The 17,526-nt window shown below is 42.3% G+C and overlaps 1 protein-coding gene across 1 annotated transcript in view; it reads right to left on the bottom strand.

Annotated features, from left to right (window-relative positions):
• Positions 1-17,110, bottom strand: part of LOC308292007 (carboxyl-terminal PDZ ligand of neuronal nitric oxide synthase protein-like) — a 236,139-nt gene extending 219,029 nt beyond the window's left edge. Inside the window, exons 1-2 of the mRNA XM_080734199.1 lie at positions 16,675-17,110; positions 16,250-16,321 (exon numbers count right to left, since the gene is read on the bottom strand). Of these exons, the coding sequence (XP_080590325.1) occupies positions 16,250-16,321; positions 16,675-16,779 (177 nt within the window). The 5' untranslated portion in view covers positions 16,780-17,110. The remainder of the gene's footprint in view (positions 1-16,249; positions 16,322-16,674) is intronic.
• Between the last annotated feature and the right edge of the window lie 416 nt (positions 17,111-17,526).

A 17,526-nucleotide genomic window follows, 5' to 3' on the forward strand; every position in this document is an offset into this window, starting at 1 on the left:
GCCTTTAGTCAAGTAAATATTTTGTGTAAAGCACCAAAAGCCTATCGTCACAATATCGATATCGAGGAGGTATTTGGTCCAAAAATATTATTAACGAGATTAGATTTTATCACTTAGCCTACAGTTGACATGGTAAAATGAAAAACTAGCGCTGGTGGAAGCAGACACTCCCAGGAGGAGCAGAGCTATGGCACCTATGCTAAGCACGCAGAGCCAGTATGTGGGGAATGTGACCTCTGTGAGTCACCGGCATTATCAGCAACACTGATCACGTGTTCATTTGACTCTGAAGAGTGTACAAATGCTCTATATTCAGTTACGAAATGGATAAATGAACTCATTTTGCTGTGTAACCGTGTCCACATTTTTACACTCAAATTAACACTGTGCGAGCATGACAACAGGAGAAGGAGGTGGATAGTTGAAGATGGAGAGTGGAGGAGGGCAGGGAGGAAGGGGTATAGAAAGGAGGATATACAGGAGGTGGCGAGAGGAGCAAGATAGGCTGTAGGGATACAGTAAGGCAAATAAACTCTGTTCAGGTGGTTTCCATAACGTGTTGATTCCCCAAAAGCCCCCTGTAGGTGTTCATAAGAACACATCCACTTTATAAACTGAAGGCTAAATAAGGCAGTGGGAAGGGGAAAGGTGGCCGTCCCGAGGACTGCTTAGGCCCAGACAGTGCTTGGCAGAGTGGAAAGCTGGCTGTCAAAGGCATTGTGTGTGTGGTCTGTGAGCAGGCTGTAATCCTCTAATGACAGTGCTAGAGGTGCCAGCTCCCTGCATGCTCTGTGTGTGTCAGCGTTTATTTTTCTGATGTTTTCTCTTTCACTCTCAGCATCTTTCGTTCCCACTGTCTCTCTTATGCCTCACACACACAAACACAAAGGAAGGGTCATCTTTTGAGTGTGTAAGGAATCGTGTAAAAGAATGGTCCCAAAGTGCAGTCAGTCATTGGATAACAGCAGCTTCTAAGGGACAAAACAACTACAAAATCTCAGTTGTCTTCACGGTTGCGCCTCAGGGGGACGACGTAACACTGATCCCTAGAAAGGCACAAGCACTTAAAACATGGTAAAGCCACCACAGACCACACTGGCTGGTAGACAGACAAACAGACCATCAGAGACCACCATTGTTGGCCACACAGCCACGGGGCGGATCCAGGCACAAGCGTCAATGTATCTGGACCTTAAGCACATTGTAAGACACTGGTGGCAAAGATGGGACCATGTTAGTGGCCTCTCTTTTAAAGAACTACAACCACTGGAAAAAAGCACTTTAAAGTTCCAAGTGTCAGAATCATCTACAAAACCTTTTTAATAAATATAAATATCAGAGATTCAGCCAACTCAGGGTCGATTGACAAATAGTGAAAAAGAAAGAAACATTACATGAGAAAGAAAGAGGGAAGAACAGCACAGCATTAAAGAAGTACAAGATTCAACAGAATGAATGTATTAACAGTCTAGTGGGAGGACAACACAAGAGACAAAAATGTAATATCAGTGGGACATGCCTCTCAATGATTTCTTGAGGTTTCCATGGTCTCAGTGTACGACAACCATCTCACAGCACTCAACCTCCAGCCATTCTGATCTGATTCTCTTAGCTAAAAGCACATCACAGCCTTAGTCAGCGTACTAGCCAGCAAACTAAAAGGAGGTAGCGGCAGAATGTGAACACCCTTCATTCTATTCTGCTGACAAGTCCCTTCGAGGGAAGGGGGGGCTATATCTCTCCAGAAATGGGAGGATGGCTTTATTATGTCTTTATTATACATAAACAGCAAAGAGCACTGGATTGGGTTCCCACCCCCGCCTAAAGCGTGATTTATACTTAATTGCACATTGTGTCGCGCGCCATAAACAGCCTACCTACAAGCTCATAGCTTGAGCTTGTAGATTGCCTATTTCAGGTGTGCGCAGTGTTATGTTCTAGACTTTTTTTGAGGGCATACTATTATCTATGATCCGCGGCTATTCGTGTGGCCAGGGCATACGCCAATGCAAAATGCCTATCAAATACGCTACTTTGAAAGGTTCACGAGGGCAGACGCTATTCATATTTTTATTTCCGACAGCAGATGCCGTATACGTGCGTTACAGGTAGAACACAGCACTGGGTGTGCGACATCGGCTTGCAACCAAATATAAACTAAGATGGTTAATTGCGACCGAAGGTCGCAGTTTGACTCGACGTGACTCATGTGAGGTCGCATGTCGCCCTGAGACGTCTTGCTAGTTTAGGAAGATACACCAATTCACCCTTTGTCAGCCTTCTGATTGGACGCTGACTAGTGGCCAACCAGAGTTTTGCTACCACTTTTGCTACCGGGGGCGGAGTTATGCAGTGGGACAAAGTCCTTTCATTATTCACCGCGGTGCGGTGATGCGCGGTACGGCCGCGGCGCAGTACGGCGTGGCGCAAGTATAATGAATAAGCTTCAACAAACTAGTTCACATGAACGATATCAATGTAACTAAGATATTCGATTGGGTACATATATTTTAAATGGGCTGAATTACAATTAAAATACATTTTATGTTGAGGGCGAGCCTATAGTTCCACAACTTCCTGGTCAGTGCGAGTCACCCAAGATGCACTGCTCTCTCTCTCTCTCTGCCTGTTTCAGAGGCTTAAACTAATTAAAACATGTATTTTCGGTGACTCATGCGAGGTCGCATGTCGCCCTGAGGCGTCTTGCTAGTTTAGGAAGATACACCAATTCACCCTTTGTCAGCCTTCTGATTGGACCCTGACTAGTGGCCAACCAGAAAAATCATTCACTTTTGCTACCGGGGGCGGAGTTATGCAGTGGGACAAAGTCCTTTCATTATTCACCGCGGTGCAGCGATGCGCGGTACGGCCGCGGCGCAGTATGGCGTGGCGCGGTCATAGCGGTTTTGATAAGTATAATGAATAAGCTTCAACAAACTAGTTCACATGAACGATATCAATGTAACTAAGATATTCGATTGGGTACATATATTTTAAATGGGCAGAATTACAATTAAAATACATTTTATGTTGAGGGCGAGCCTATAGTTCCACAACTTCCTGGTCAGTGCGAGTCACCCAAGATGCACTGCTCCCTCTCTCTCTGCCTGTTTCAGAGGATTAAACTAATTAAAACATGTATTTTCGGGGGAAAACCCCTGTTTTGCAATGTAACTACTGTACTTTTTTTGTTCCTTTTTTATTAATATCATGTAGATGTTTTTCTTTTGGTACTTTAAATAGCAATAATGAGGCTATAAAAAATCTTTTTTTTCCATTCACTTCCATTATAAAAATAGTCTTCCCCGGCTTTTTTGTCCCTCCTAGTAACAGAGCGACATGGGGTGGGACTTGACAAAGGGTCAATTGGAGCCACTAGAGGCGCACAGGTACACAAATCATACAAATGGTCTCCTAAGTGGGTCTGATGTAAAATCTCACGCACAATCCCACAAGACTGTGTTACTGGGACAGAGAAAGGTTGATAATAAACCTCCTGGTTTGTCTCTCTGAAAAGAAAAGAAAAAAATAATAATGTATGAAACATTTATGAAAATAGTGTGGCTTGTGACGATCGGGTTTAATATTTAGTTCAGTGACCATGCAGCTAAAGAATGGTCCAGAACAGAAGCTGTGTCACATTCACTCTTCCACTCCAATCTGCTTCCGGTCTCCTAAAAAGGCAGCCACCTACTTCGCGTAGATACGGGAAGTAAACCAGAGATGGCATGTCTTTGCCATTTTTGTCTTGGATAAACAGGCCTAATGCACAGACAGCAGGTGTATCTACGCACGCGTGTCCTCCTCACATTCACTCCTCCGCTCACTGCCATAGCGGAGATGAAAAGCAAACGTTAGCAAAAAAACAGAAGTGAGAGGTTGGGAGATTTATAGTCATTTATACCCGGGCCATATATCCTCATGGGGTCTGGGAATAAAACGAAAATGCCTAAGCCCCTTTTTAATGTATTAAGTGACTTCTTGGCTACATGGGTATTATCAACCCCTTCCCCTGCCCAACCCCCAGGAGCAACCAAGAGGGTGTGGTTCCTGGATATTTATCTCCGGGTTATTTAACGTTTCTGAGATTAAAATGTTAATAGAAATTCAGTGGAATGAGTTATATTTCCATGGCACGGCAGACGTTAATTAAAAAAAGGAGGTGGGGGTGGTCAAATTAAGACAGCGTCTCCATTAATTACAGCTGGGGCTGACAAACTTTAAGGCTCCCCCTCCCTCCACCCGTTTCTGTGAAAAGAAGCAGTGAATCACCCAAGTTTCACTCCAGCGCTGATGAAGGGGACGACAAAGTGACTGGCTGGACAGCATGCTGAGAGAGAGGACAGCAGGGGAAAGACATGCTGGCAGGTGAGAGGAGGGCACCAAGAAGAAGCAAGAGTACTGTACGAGCACAGGAAGAGCAGTAAAAGACAACAACTGGAGATACAGAAGGAGAAGGGCCAAGACAATGTACATTTGGGACAAAATCTGTAGGATTAGTAGCAAAAACTGGATTGTATATTTTGAAGAAAACGCACTATGGCAGAAAACGTAATCTGGCACCAACAGGGTCTATAAGCCTCCATGATCCAAGAAATATTTTTTTTTATTGTGTGACCTACGGTTCAAGAGTTATAGGCCAAAACAGGAATCTACCGATTAAAAAAAATGTAGGGTGGCATTTCTTCCTTGGCCTAGTGGGAAATTACAACATTTCACGGCAATCATACTCTGCATTCATGATTTGAAGAAATGCTTTACTAAACGGGCCCCTCCCGCAAACTTTGAAAGACAATCTTAGCCAGGTTACAGGTATATGACAAGTTGAACAGATCCGTCTTGATCACATGACAGTAGAGATAATGTGTACCGATTTGCATGATGTTTGAACAAAATAAGTTGTTTAGCCAAGATCGGCCTCCTGGTGTCGCTATAACAGGCCTATGAGAAACATTTGGGGCATAGGTTCTGCTCTGGCCTCCAGGAAGTGTGTGTGCAGTTTTGCAACGATCGGTCTAACGGTGCCGGAGATTAGCTTCACACACACACACACACACACTGACATGCTTTTCGCCTGGCGCAGACAAAAAGAGATGGAAGAAGAACCGAGTTGTATTGTGGAAACCAGTCAAGTATGCAGTTGAGGTGGGGTAGTGTGGGGTGGGTGGGTGGTGAGGTCTCTGTGATGCACAGAGCTGCAGTCAAGAAACGAGTCAGATACACAAACAGCTCTTTGAGGAGAGAGAGGGCACTCTGACATGAAAGCTGTTGGCCTGAGTCTGCCACAAGTAGAGGGCTTCAAATAAGAGTGCTAGCATGCAGGAATTCATGCACGTGCGCGTGTTACTCCACACACACACACACACCCCCCCGGTGATGGCTAGCCAAGAGCAAGTAATTTTCATAACAGGAAATTGACACCCACCTGCCAAAGTGGGAATGATAGTCATTGAAAATGGTATCGAGCCGACAGCCAAATAGCCCTTCTTTCCTTCCCTGTAAGTTCGAGAGGCCTTTTTTTCAAAGCACTCTCTCAGAAATTAATGGTGAATTAAAGAATGGGTGAGGGTCACAGGGAGTGTGCAGCCCCATCCCAGCTCTGTGCACTGTGTGCAAGGGATGTGTGTCCCACGACACAGCACAAGTGAAAGAGTAACACTACAAGCCGTTTGGTTTGTGCTGTTGCTGCAGCACCTTATCAAAAGGATACCAAAAACCAACCTAACACTTCACAAGCCTGTTTTTATTAAATTGTTAATTTAAACACATGAACCCCTAGGCAAACATTGTGTGAAAATAGCCCATCTACAAGCTCACAACATGTCATAATGTGCAACCGCTGCCACGTTGTGAGATTGTAGATAGGCTTGTTGGCGGAGAGATTTGTGTATAGGAGAAAAAGTAGGGACGTGGTCAATAGTTTTGTTGTTGTTTGTTTTGTTTTTTAAGCGTGCATATTGTGACTTTAGTGGCTAAATGATGTCAGAAACTGTACCATTACCTGTGGTAGCTGCAAGGTCAACATTCATTGTGCAGAGCATGTGTAATAAGCAGAGTGCTCATACATCATTCAAATGCATTGTGAAACTTAAAACCAAAACTTTTCACTTAGCAAACAAACAAGTTCCAACTCGTATTTAAATGGACAATAAAGTTTTCTTTATCTTCACAATCATGTTTGGCACAGCCACAGGTCGTTGTCGTTTGGTAGAGCAAGATATTAATTTAATTACCTTACATGTTGATGATCAGTTGTCTACCAGAGTTTATTATTAGTGACTTGATATTTGCAAATACATTAATCTGAACATGCAATACTATAGTTGCTGACAAAGTAGGACATCTTCCGTTGTATGATTTATAAGAAAACATAACTAAATGTTATCAAATAAAAGCAACGCATAATGTATGATTACATGTTTTTACTTTTTATCATTTAATATTTGTTTTGGATTTTTGATCACATTACAGTTTTAGTGCTGCAAAACCAATTGACCGTCAGTAGACAAATTGAGTTGTATGACATGACATCACTATGTGAATGCAGCGAGCCGACAAGCCAACCATCTCTGTACTGTATAGACAGAGCCTGTACATGACTTCTAAACCCTGGCTTTCTATGTAGTGCAATTGACTTGACAATACTTGAACGCAACAAGACTACACGAGCCCTAAAGCCTAGCATTGCCTCACTTGTGGTAGAAAAAACTGTGCGTGTCCTTTATTATAACCAAGCACTTCTACATTAGAACTAATTGTGCATCCAGTCTGAGTAGCCTACTGCCGACGGCAGGGCACTTTGAAGAACAGAAGGATTGTTTTGAGCGTTTCATCTTCAGCGGCGCTACATACACGCACACTGATGATGAAAGTGCACGCAGAGAGACCGACTGAGCCAGTGAAGAAGAGAAAAGTACTACTTTCACAATGGTTACCGCAGTACCCATGCTGGAGGGGCACCAAAACAGACCAATAATCCTCATGTGACAGTGACCATGTGAAAGTGTAACCACCGTACACAGCTTACAATACAACATTTTGTGATCTATTTTCAGCAAAAATAACCCAAACAAGTCAAACACTTAACCCCTAGTGGTTAACTTGCACACTCAAAACAAGGTCAGTTGTCTTTCTGTTGGTTTCTACTCTATGACACTATTTCTCCATGCCATGCACAGTCACATGCCATCTCTTGGGTCTTAATGGCTCACATTCTTAAACCTGCTCAGCACCTCGAGAATGACAAAGCTAGTTAACCATTAACCAGTGTGTAAGATACTGTTCCAATTTGAGAATAGATCCTGGCCACACAGCTAATGACTTTTGGTCAATAGCAGAAAGAGAGGGGCAGTAATGTAATCGGTACACCTCAATAGATAAACACGAGACTGCATAAGCAATTACCTTTAAATTTAACTACAGTAACTGAGCCATTCCAATAGTTATCATACTCTGACAAGGACAAAGAGGAGGGAGATCGGTTTGAGTGGAGGCAATCATTACAGCAGAATAACCTGCGATCTGACCTTTTAAACTCTAAGCCAGTGGTTTTCAAAGTAGGGTCCAGGCGGGGACCCTCATCCTTGAGGGGATTCAAAATGGACCATTAAAAGGCCCGTAACTCTTGAAAGTGTACAAGGGTCCTTGAAATTAAAAAGATTAAGAAGCACTGCTCTAAGCTGTCACTTAATAAGAAAGGCTTCTGAACACCATTCACAACTCGGAGCTCAACAAAAACAGAAAGGATTTGCCAGAGTGCAAAGTGATGTTTGAGAAGGCCATCCAAAAGGTTTTGAAAGAAAGACTTTTAGAAATTAATCATTCTCCACACAACAGAAAAGCTGTTAAAGAAACCCAGCTGAGAAGCTACCAAGATTCTCCTGAAAGGAGAGCCTGAACCCATCTTCTCTCTTATGTCTAGTACTAATCCTGGCATCACTGACTCATTCACTAGGCACTAGGTTTCACAATGATATAATTGTGAAACCTAAAACTGAAACTTAAATTAGTAAAGTAATGATAACAGAGTGTGGAACCTCTTTTTAATATTGTAGAAAAGGACTAATGGCTAAATGTTGCCAACAAGAAAGCCCTTTTGATTGTTGCCAGTAAAGATTTCGGTTCAAGGAAGAATCAGCTGTTATCAATTATTAACGATTCTGCCACCCAATGACAAATGAACTACAACTGTCGGCTGTAAGGGTCAGTGAACCAGAATTCAATCAGGGAGGGAACGCAAAGCAACTCTCCCTCTCTAATCGGAGGGCACCTTCACTAAATGTACCATCCACTTGACACCGAATTGAGCCGAGGAGAATAACATTAATCAAGATCAGAAAAATAATAAATGTTCTTGAAAGTATCCCTATATGTTAAATAGCTAATATTTCTCATCAAGCCTAAAAATCATCTTTTGGTGTGTGTGTGTGTGTGTGTGTGTGTGTGTGTGTGTGTGTGTGTGTGTGTGTGTGTGTGTGTGTGTGTGTGTGTGTGTGTGTGTGTGTGTGTGTTGGGGATACACAAGAGCCAGACAGACTCACGTAGGCTACAGTTGAAAGAGACAGGATTGAGCCTCCATTATGGTCTCTTCCTGTCTCATATGTGAAGTCTAGATTATTGTTCCAGCGAGAGTACTTTTGACTTGTCTGAGTGAATTTCCCTTCAACGGCTATTTCCCTGAGGCCAGAGTTTCTGTGGTTTAGAAAACAGTTCTAGACAGAATTAAAGTCAGATGTGTTCACCAAGGTGCCAACAGATTAGGAATGTGTGTGATCCAAATTCATCCAATTGCGGTCCTCAGACCAATCTGCACTAGTATTTCACCAAAATTAAGTAAATTGCAGAATGCAGATGCATTTTGTTAACCTGTAACTATGGTGAGTAATCACAGAGTAGATGATGGCTCCATAGTAATGATGCAGTTGCATGAAATATGTCCCAGTCATCAGGTAGCCTAAGCCTTAAACCTCACTTTATTCACAACCTAGGTGCCATTTGTTTTGCGCTTAGCCGATAGCCGACAAAACTAAGTGCTTAAAGCACATCCTGTGTGTGCATCCTGCACTATCAGACTGAACACAAAGTGTCTTGGGTGAGGAAGCTATTTATTAAACAAGGATGGATTAATTGGACAGGTGCCAAGCCTCTATACCCCGTCAGTGTTAATCAAATTGGTACACAAGTAAACCCTAGCTGCCAGTAATTAAAAGTAGCTGAAGACAAGAGAATGAGGGTCAAGATGTTAGATTCAACAGGAGAGAAACTGTGTGTGTGTGTGTGTGTGTGTGTGTGTGTGTGTGTGTGTGTGTGTGTGTGTGTGTGTGTGTGTGTGTGTGTGTGTGTGTGTGTGTGTGTGTGTGTGTGTGTGTGCGCATGTCAGAGGACCTATTACGAGTGAAACACATATACATGTAGGCTAATTAATCCAGCTAGTCATTCAATATTACTATGCAATAACCGTAACATCACCTCAACATAGCAATCCAAACACATTTATTTTACTGTTATAAAAAAGAAGAGCTAAAAAACCAACAGCAGCATATTATAAAGATCTACAAGGTGAAAATGTCTATGCTTACACGAATAAGAAATAATATTAAATATACTCAGTTCAATAAGAGACAGATTGTAAGTAAATTGCGCTTGTTTTTTATTAACAGTATAAACATAATCACTAACTGTCAAAAATGGGCAGACAATTTTCTGCTGAGCAAGTGGATGATATTTAAATCAAGTTAGTCCATCCATGAGTAACTGTTGCACTAGAAGTGCAATACTTTTCTCAAATTCACTCATTCTGAAAATGATTGGTGGTGGCACCAATTAGTTGCAGCAATACATATTTTAAAGTCAAAGATACTGTATCTTTATCTTTTGTGTACCATTAGAGTAATAACCAGTGCTGAAAATGGCCAGCATTTACTGGGAGCCAGGCACAAACATCTGGGCAGACAGCAACACCCACTGAAAGCCAATATGATAATGTTTAACAGAGAAGTAGACTCATCACACGATTTCCTATTGGCAATGAAATATAAACCGTTCACAAAAGGTTAGGGAACTTGACTTCGGTCCATTATATCTCCTCCTTTAAATAATACCAATTTGTATTGTGTTTTAGATCATTTTTATCGTCGTGTAATAGTCACCTTTACAACGAGGTACAGCTTGTAAGCATCGGGCATTCGTGGAATGAGCAACACAGCCAAACGTGTGGCAGAAATTTTCCAAAATGGCCTGTAATACTGTTCTGCTGTCATTCACTCTCGTTTTGGGCTTCAAGTGCTGGCAGGTGTATGCTAGTAGTCACAGATGTGTGCCAGTCACAGTGGAGAGGATGGAATGGCCTGCCACGAGGGCAGACCTCAACCCAATTAAACACTTGTGGGATCAGCTTGGGCGAGCTGTACGTGCTAGAGTGACCAACAGAACCAATGTTGGTGACCAGCATGAGGAGGAAGTGCCAAGCTGTTGTGGCTGCGTAAGGATCTTACACGCGCTACTGAGTGTCCTTGACACTGAGTGTAAAATTAATAACATGTATACATGGCTAATATAATGTCTTGTTTTTTTCTTGTCCTTATTACTGTGGGAGAGTGCAATCTTCAATGCTCCAAGCAACAAAGGTGAATACAAACAGAACAGTATTACAGGCTATTTTGGCACATTTTCACACTTTTGGCTGTGTTGCTCATTCCACGAGTGCCCGATGCTTACAAGCTGTACCTCGTTGTAAAGGTGACTAATCAGCGATAAGAATGATGTAAAACACAATACCAATTGCTATTATTAAAGGGGAGATATAATGGACCTAATCAAGTTTCCTTACTTCTTTATATACGGTTTATATACGGTATAAACATTTTGCCAATTTTCAAGGTTGCAAGGTTGTTTCGTCAAAAGTTGTGAATTTAATCATTATTTGTGGGTTGAAACATGGGCCTATTTTGAAAAGTAATTAATGTACAAGAGACTGAGGACAATCTCCCAGCTTTTGTTGTAATTACTAAGTGGAAGCAATTACAGTAAAACAAAAAAGAAAGAGAAAAATCACACCCGTGTGAACTGAGCGGTGGTCGTGGAGGCTGTGCAACAGCACTACTGGGTGGGTGCAGCAGGGTTAGTGTGCTTTACAATGCTGTAGTTTCTTCACACACTCTAATTTATTTGACCCTAAAACATTCAGTTTGTTAATAATAATAATACCTGTAATACTTGACCACACATGCTGACCCACCCTTCCCCCCTGTCTGTGTGTGTGTGTGTGTGTGTGTGTGTGTGTGTGTGTGTGTGTGTGTGTGTGTGTGTGTGTGCGTGTGCGTGTGTGTATGAGAACAGCGCCCCTCCCGGCCGGACACACACACGGCCACGTATAGGAGACGGTGTGACCACCGCTCAAAAACAATAAAAAGAACAGTGGTTAAGTGGTTACGTTATGAGTAAAAAAAATCAAACCTCGTTTGAAGTGGAGCGTGTGTGTGTGAGCTTGCAGATCAGCTATTTTCGCCGTGCAACACACATGACAAAGTAGTCAGGCTTTACTTGCGAGAGGAGGAGATTCACAGTGCAGCTGCAGACAGCACCGCATAATCAACGTTCACGAGGAGCTGCTTGAAGTGCGTACTATTGGAGCATGTGAATGAAAAGAGAGACGAGAGGACAGACGACCGCACGGAGGCGCGGACCGCCGCATGAACGGCCGCCGAACGCCGACGAACGCCGTTCACGGGCGTCAGAATGATCGTGTTCGACAATTCGTTCATCAAGCGAAAACAAAGGACGTTCAGTTCACGTTCGCCCTTCACTGCGTGTGTCTGTGTGGAGCTGCTGCTGCTGCTCTATATCTCTTGACTGAGTGTGTGTGTGTGTGTGTGTGTGTGTGTGTGTGTGTGTGTGCGTGCGTGCGTGCAGTGCGTGCACGAGAGAGAGAGAGAGAGAGAGAGAGAGAGTGTGTTGTCTGCCTGCCCTGCTCAATAGCGCCCCTCCTTTAACGTGTGTGTGTGTGTGTGTGTGGTCTGTGTGTGTGGTCAGGAGAGGTATGGCAGGCGACAGACATACACGGCCGGCCAGCCAGCCAGCCAGCCAGCCAGCCAGCCAGTAACATCTTGAAAGCGAATCACAGGAGCCACCGCTCAAAAATGTCAGAACCAATCCAAAGTATTTAGGGCAGCACTTCATATTGGGGCACTGACATGATTGGTTTCCAAATCAGTATGCGTAGATTTGTTTGCAGTTTTTCTGATTGCCGTTCTAGCATCCACCTTGCATTTAGAAGACGATTGGTAGACATACAGTAAATCTCTGATTGTTTAAACAATGTCAACTAAGCACTTATCGAGTTATTAATTACAGGTCCAGCTAATTTTACACCTGTTAAAAGTCAAGAAAGACCATATCAAATAATGTTAATCAGCCAATCCGATGATTCATCATCATGAGCAGTGTGACGCAGCACTGCAAATGTGTGTGCAGGGATGGAAAGAGTTCTGTCTTGATTAATTTAATACATAGGACCACAATGGAAAGAAGCTTTTGTATGTTATCCTTTTAGAATTGTTGTTAGGGTTAATAAAGTATTCAATCAATTAAACAAAATCAAAAGTAAAATATCAAATTAGTCTGACGAAAGGGGGCTCCTATGTGATGTTGCTATGACATATTTATGACATATAGTGCATGCTTTCTACTTAATGGTGTGCCGTCCATGGTGTGCCGTCCATCCATCAGCATGTTTTAAGACAATAAATTTCAAGGAGAAAATAGTACTGCAAATCTAACAGATTGTGAACAGTCCCACAGCAGTACCAAAAGTCAATGGAAATGATCAGTACTTCACAGGAGAATGTGTTTATCACTGGAAAACTGTTGCCCAATGGTCAGTGGGCCCTGGGTCCTGATCTTCACTGGCTAGGTTATACTAGCTGGGATCTTCCTCTGATGCAATCATGCACTTTCCCTCTCCTTTGGCTCTCCCATACCACATTATCCTCCCACAGTCAATTAACCCAGCCAAAGGCAGATAAATGAGAAAATAATACCATTAATTCAAGGTAAAGGTCTCCTCTCCTGTACTTCCCTGGATAAGGAAAACAGCTAATTTAATTTATAAAGACATTTTCATTACAGAGCCCATCTCAACAGACTCTACAAACCATATGTGATTGGTGTGAGTTAAGGGTAAGTTAAATTGCCATTGTTATTTTTCTCCCTTTCAGAAACTCCTCTACAGTCAAATTCCTAGTGAATACCCAGAAAACCATCATAACCAAGTCTTTCATATCCAATATTTAGAGACAGAACTGAATGGAAAAAAATAAATAAATCAGCTACATGCCACACTACTTTTCGCTGGGTTCACCGTCTAAGGATTTGTCTCCACCTGTAATTCTGGTTTACACCGTAATGATATAATGACAGTTATATTCCATAGACCCATTACCTGGCTAATTACATTTTCAAACACCCGCAAACCCAACAAATATTGTCATCACATTCCCTAGACCAGTGGTTCTTAAACTTCTTTAGGTCAATGACCCCCAAATTGATGTATGTTTTTGGCCATGGACCCCCATCTGAAAATATTTAGTGCCAGGGACCCCATACAAGTTGTGTTTTTAGTTCACACCGCGTTGTTGTGAGCTTGTGGATCGGCCATTTACGAATAGCTGTTAAACTGATTTTGATGCTATATTACAAATTTCCTGGAGACCGAGGAAAGACGTAGGGCATGCCTCCTGGTAGAGATTTGCACTCTACTGACTGAGCGCATCTTGTAAAGAAAAACAAACAAACAAATAAATAAATTCTAATACATTTTGGGGTCAATAAACTCATTCTTCTGCAGTAAAGCTGCAAACATGGTTGTACAAGTGTGCCTATGAGAAACATGAGATTGAGACACAAAGAAAGAACTACCTTGTCCAATGCGCTGATAATACATTTATACATTTTATTATCCAAAGAGGTGGCCTTTCCTGCTTTTATTTATTTTTTTACCAGGTCTTTCTTGGCTCACAAAAAGGTGACTCGGGCACACAAGGAACAATGATACTTCTCATCAACAAGTTGCTAGGCAACCCACATGACTCCAAATGACTCTACAGACAAGAGAGGCGGAGAGAAAACTTGGAAAAGAGTAGGCCCAGTGGGAAGCATTGCATTCCTTAACCCCCGCACCAAAAGACTCCAGAGGGGATCAGAGTAACATTAGAGTGTAGGATGAGAGAGGACTTGTACCCGAGTATATCCTCGTTCCAGAAACAATTATTTTGTAATGTGCCATAGTGGTCATAGGAGTCAATGGCAAGAGATAAAAGCCTTGCAGGATTCTTAATTCTAGTCTGGACAAATTAGCTCTTTGGTTAACTTAATTCTAGAGATGGACCGATTGCAAAATTCTTGGCCGATACCGATCCACCGGTTTTATGAAGGTCTGACCTGCCAAAACCGATTTTTCCGATACCGATTTCTTTAGCTAAGAACTAGGAAATAGGGTTGCTCCAATACCCTTTTGTTTCAGGCCAAGTAGGCCTACAAGACATACTTCAATTTGAGTACCAATAAGCTAGAAGAACACTAATGCCAAATCAATCACAATAGTACAATATCCAAAATCACAGACAATATCCAGTCTAATATGACCGTCTGGACTAGGCAGGAGGAAAGCAGGTGACGCATGCTTTTTCCCCCCCTTCTTTTTGGAGACGACATTGACACAGGATTATGGAATATATCCTTTGCAAAGGTAATCGGCACCATCTGTATTCTGTAGGCTGCCTCTAAGTAGACTGGCTGCTACTAATGTTTACGTCACAGGACCGAGCATCATGCTGTGCAGTGCAAGAGATACAATTGGCCGATTTTGGCATATTTATGTCAGTGACCTGCCGATCACCGATTTGGCCGGTTTGATATGATACCTGCCGATTTCTGATATTGGCCGATACCGATGTCCATCCCTATTCAGATGAAACTACAACAATAGTACTCATCACAAATGTTTACAAAATAATTTTAAAAAGAATAAAGAATAATATGTTCAATTAAACCTTGAATCTTTGAGCTTTTTTAAGAATACATATCACATTCAACAGCCGGCTAAAATTAGAATGTGACACTTGTATGTTTTTACTACTTTTTTAGCCTCTGGTCTTCTGGTGCAGCGTGCAGCCAGTCAGTTACAGTGATACCTGTGGCTGAGAGCGAATCAAGCCTGTTTCTCACTAAAGGAGCCAAACCAAAGCTAGTTTTCCTGCCAACAACGGATGCCATAGCAGCACACTGGGAGGTCCACTTTATTGCAGGGGGTTATTCTGTCTCTATAAAAGGTTAATAGGATAATTTTGCAGCTTTTGCTTGACTAGTATGTCACCTATATGTGTGCATTTATGCATGGCTGTAACCATATACAGTGTGTGTGTGTGTGTGTGTGTGTGTGTGTGTGTGTGTGTGTGTGTGTGTGTGTGTGTGTGTGTGTGTGTGTATTCTGTTGAACACTACTCCACAACATTCATACAATATTCCTTCACTTGCACTTATACTTGCTGTGAGAAGCATACAGTAGACAAAGCTATTCACAGAACATGTGTGTTACAAAGTCTATGGTTTAAGTTATCTCAGAGAACTTGTATTATGCATATACGATACAATAGAAATATTGTTCAAAAATGGTGTGGTCTGTTGTTAAGTCTGTTGTGCCAGGAACATAATCTGGGTCAAGTTGCCAAAAAGTCAATTCTTGCACATATTCTTTATGGCAGTCTAAATTGTAATTGGGAAGGTATAAACTGAGAGCTTACAAATATAGTATTAGGTCAGCCTTGAGGTAGAAGTAAGAAGTGGCTTAAAGGCTACTCCAGAAAGGGGAGGAAAATGTTCATTTTGGGGACAGAGAGGGGGAGAAAGAAAGCGCCAAAAATCCTGCATGTCTTCCAGTCCAGTGCACTGCTTCAAAGACAAGCCACATCAGGAGCACATGGGAGACATATAAATGTCTCCAGGCTACACACATTGAAACACACTGTCGTGTCTAAAATGACAGCTGTAGTCTATGAGTTCATTATTGTTCACGGTCACCTATATGTTGTGATATTATATTTATTTGGGTCACTTATGGCAAAAGGACCACCCAACAGTTGAACCAACCTACCAGCAACACACAACTAAATTATGTGATATCTGAACGTGACCGGAATGATACAAGACACAATAACAACAAGCCTCAAATTAAATAGTTTCAAACCAAACTCACCCGGATTCTCCTCATCGCAGCCACGATCTCCACTCGGCTGTTTGGCCGTGTCACATCCAGACTGCCGATGTACTAGGGGAAAAAAGCATAACAGAAACAGACCATTCATTAAAGTGGATTCAATATCGGCCAAAGTCAAGTCTCCATTAAATGAAAACTCTTAACTCGGTCACAACAAACAAACGGCGTACAAAATTGTCTTATTTGGGCTCTAACACTTGTGTCACTATAGACTGTTAGTGGACGGTTAATTACAGGCACATTGTGAGTTAAGTAGTAACTACTAACTTGTATACCATAATCCATAAATTCGTATTAACCACATTATTTTGGTCAGCTAAACAGCCGGCGAAGAGTAAAAGTAGCCTAAACTTCGTAATTTCTCTGTCGCGGTGCAGCACTGCACACAGCTGATATGAATTCACCTTTGCTTCGAAGTTGATCCCATGCTGGAATGCTTCCTCGTTGTGCAAAGGAATTCTTAAATCATGGCCATCATCAACAAGATTGTACTTCGTTTTTCCAGGCATAGTCGCAACAATAATAATCCTTCTTCAGGAAAAAAAAAAAAGACCAACTAAAAGATCCGGGAAATTGGGGAAAAAGAAAAGAAAAAAATCCGTTATATAAAGAAATCCAGAGCAGTTCCAGATGTCTCAGTGCTAGTCATCCATCGCAGAAAGGCGTCCCCGGGATCGCTACAATGTTAACAGTCAAAAAGAGGACAAGTGGCAACTTTGTATCTTCTTGTGCACACTTGCTCGGCTCTGCCAGCCCAACACGACTCACTGCGACCTGAGACAGAGAGAGCAGTAAACACAGCGCTGGAAGAGCTCCAAAGAGTCGTGTCTGTGAAGGGGATCCGCGAGCCGACGCGCAGAAAATGCTGTTTTCCTACTTTCCCCTCTGTGTGGAACTTCTTCCCAGCGTTGTGGCCAACCTCCTCTCCCGCATGGACTCCACGGGAACACAGCGTGTGATTGGAGGAATCTGGGAATTCCACCTGTTTTCATTGGAACACACTCGCATCATAAATTTGTAGGAGGGGTAAAGCATTTTTTTTGGTACCAGCCCCCGGTAAACCGTGGTGGCGTGAACCGATCAAGTATAATAAATTCCATAAAAGTTATCTCACCTCAGAGAAAATGTATTGTTGGTTTAGTTAAAACAGAAGTGTATCAGCGGGGTTAGGGTGGTGAACAGACAAACAAATGGCATATCAAAATAGAATAAAAACAATGTACTTTTTTTCCTGGGGTTGAGACCATAGAGTTGAG

This window comes from Nannobrachium achirus (genome assembly GCF_963921795.1).
Source record: "Nannobrachium achirus genome assembly, chromosome: 1".
Lineage (NCBI taxonomy): Eukaryota > Metazoa > Chordata > Actinopteri > Myctophiformes > Myctophidae > Nannobrachium > Nannobrachium achirus.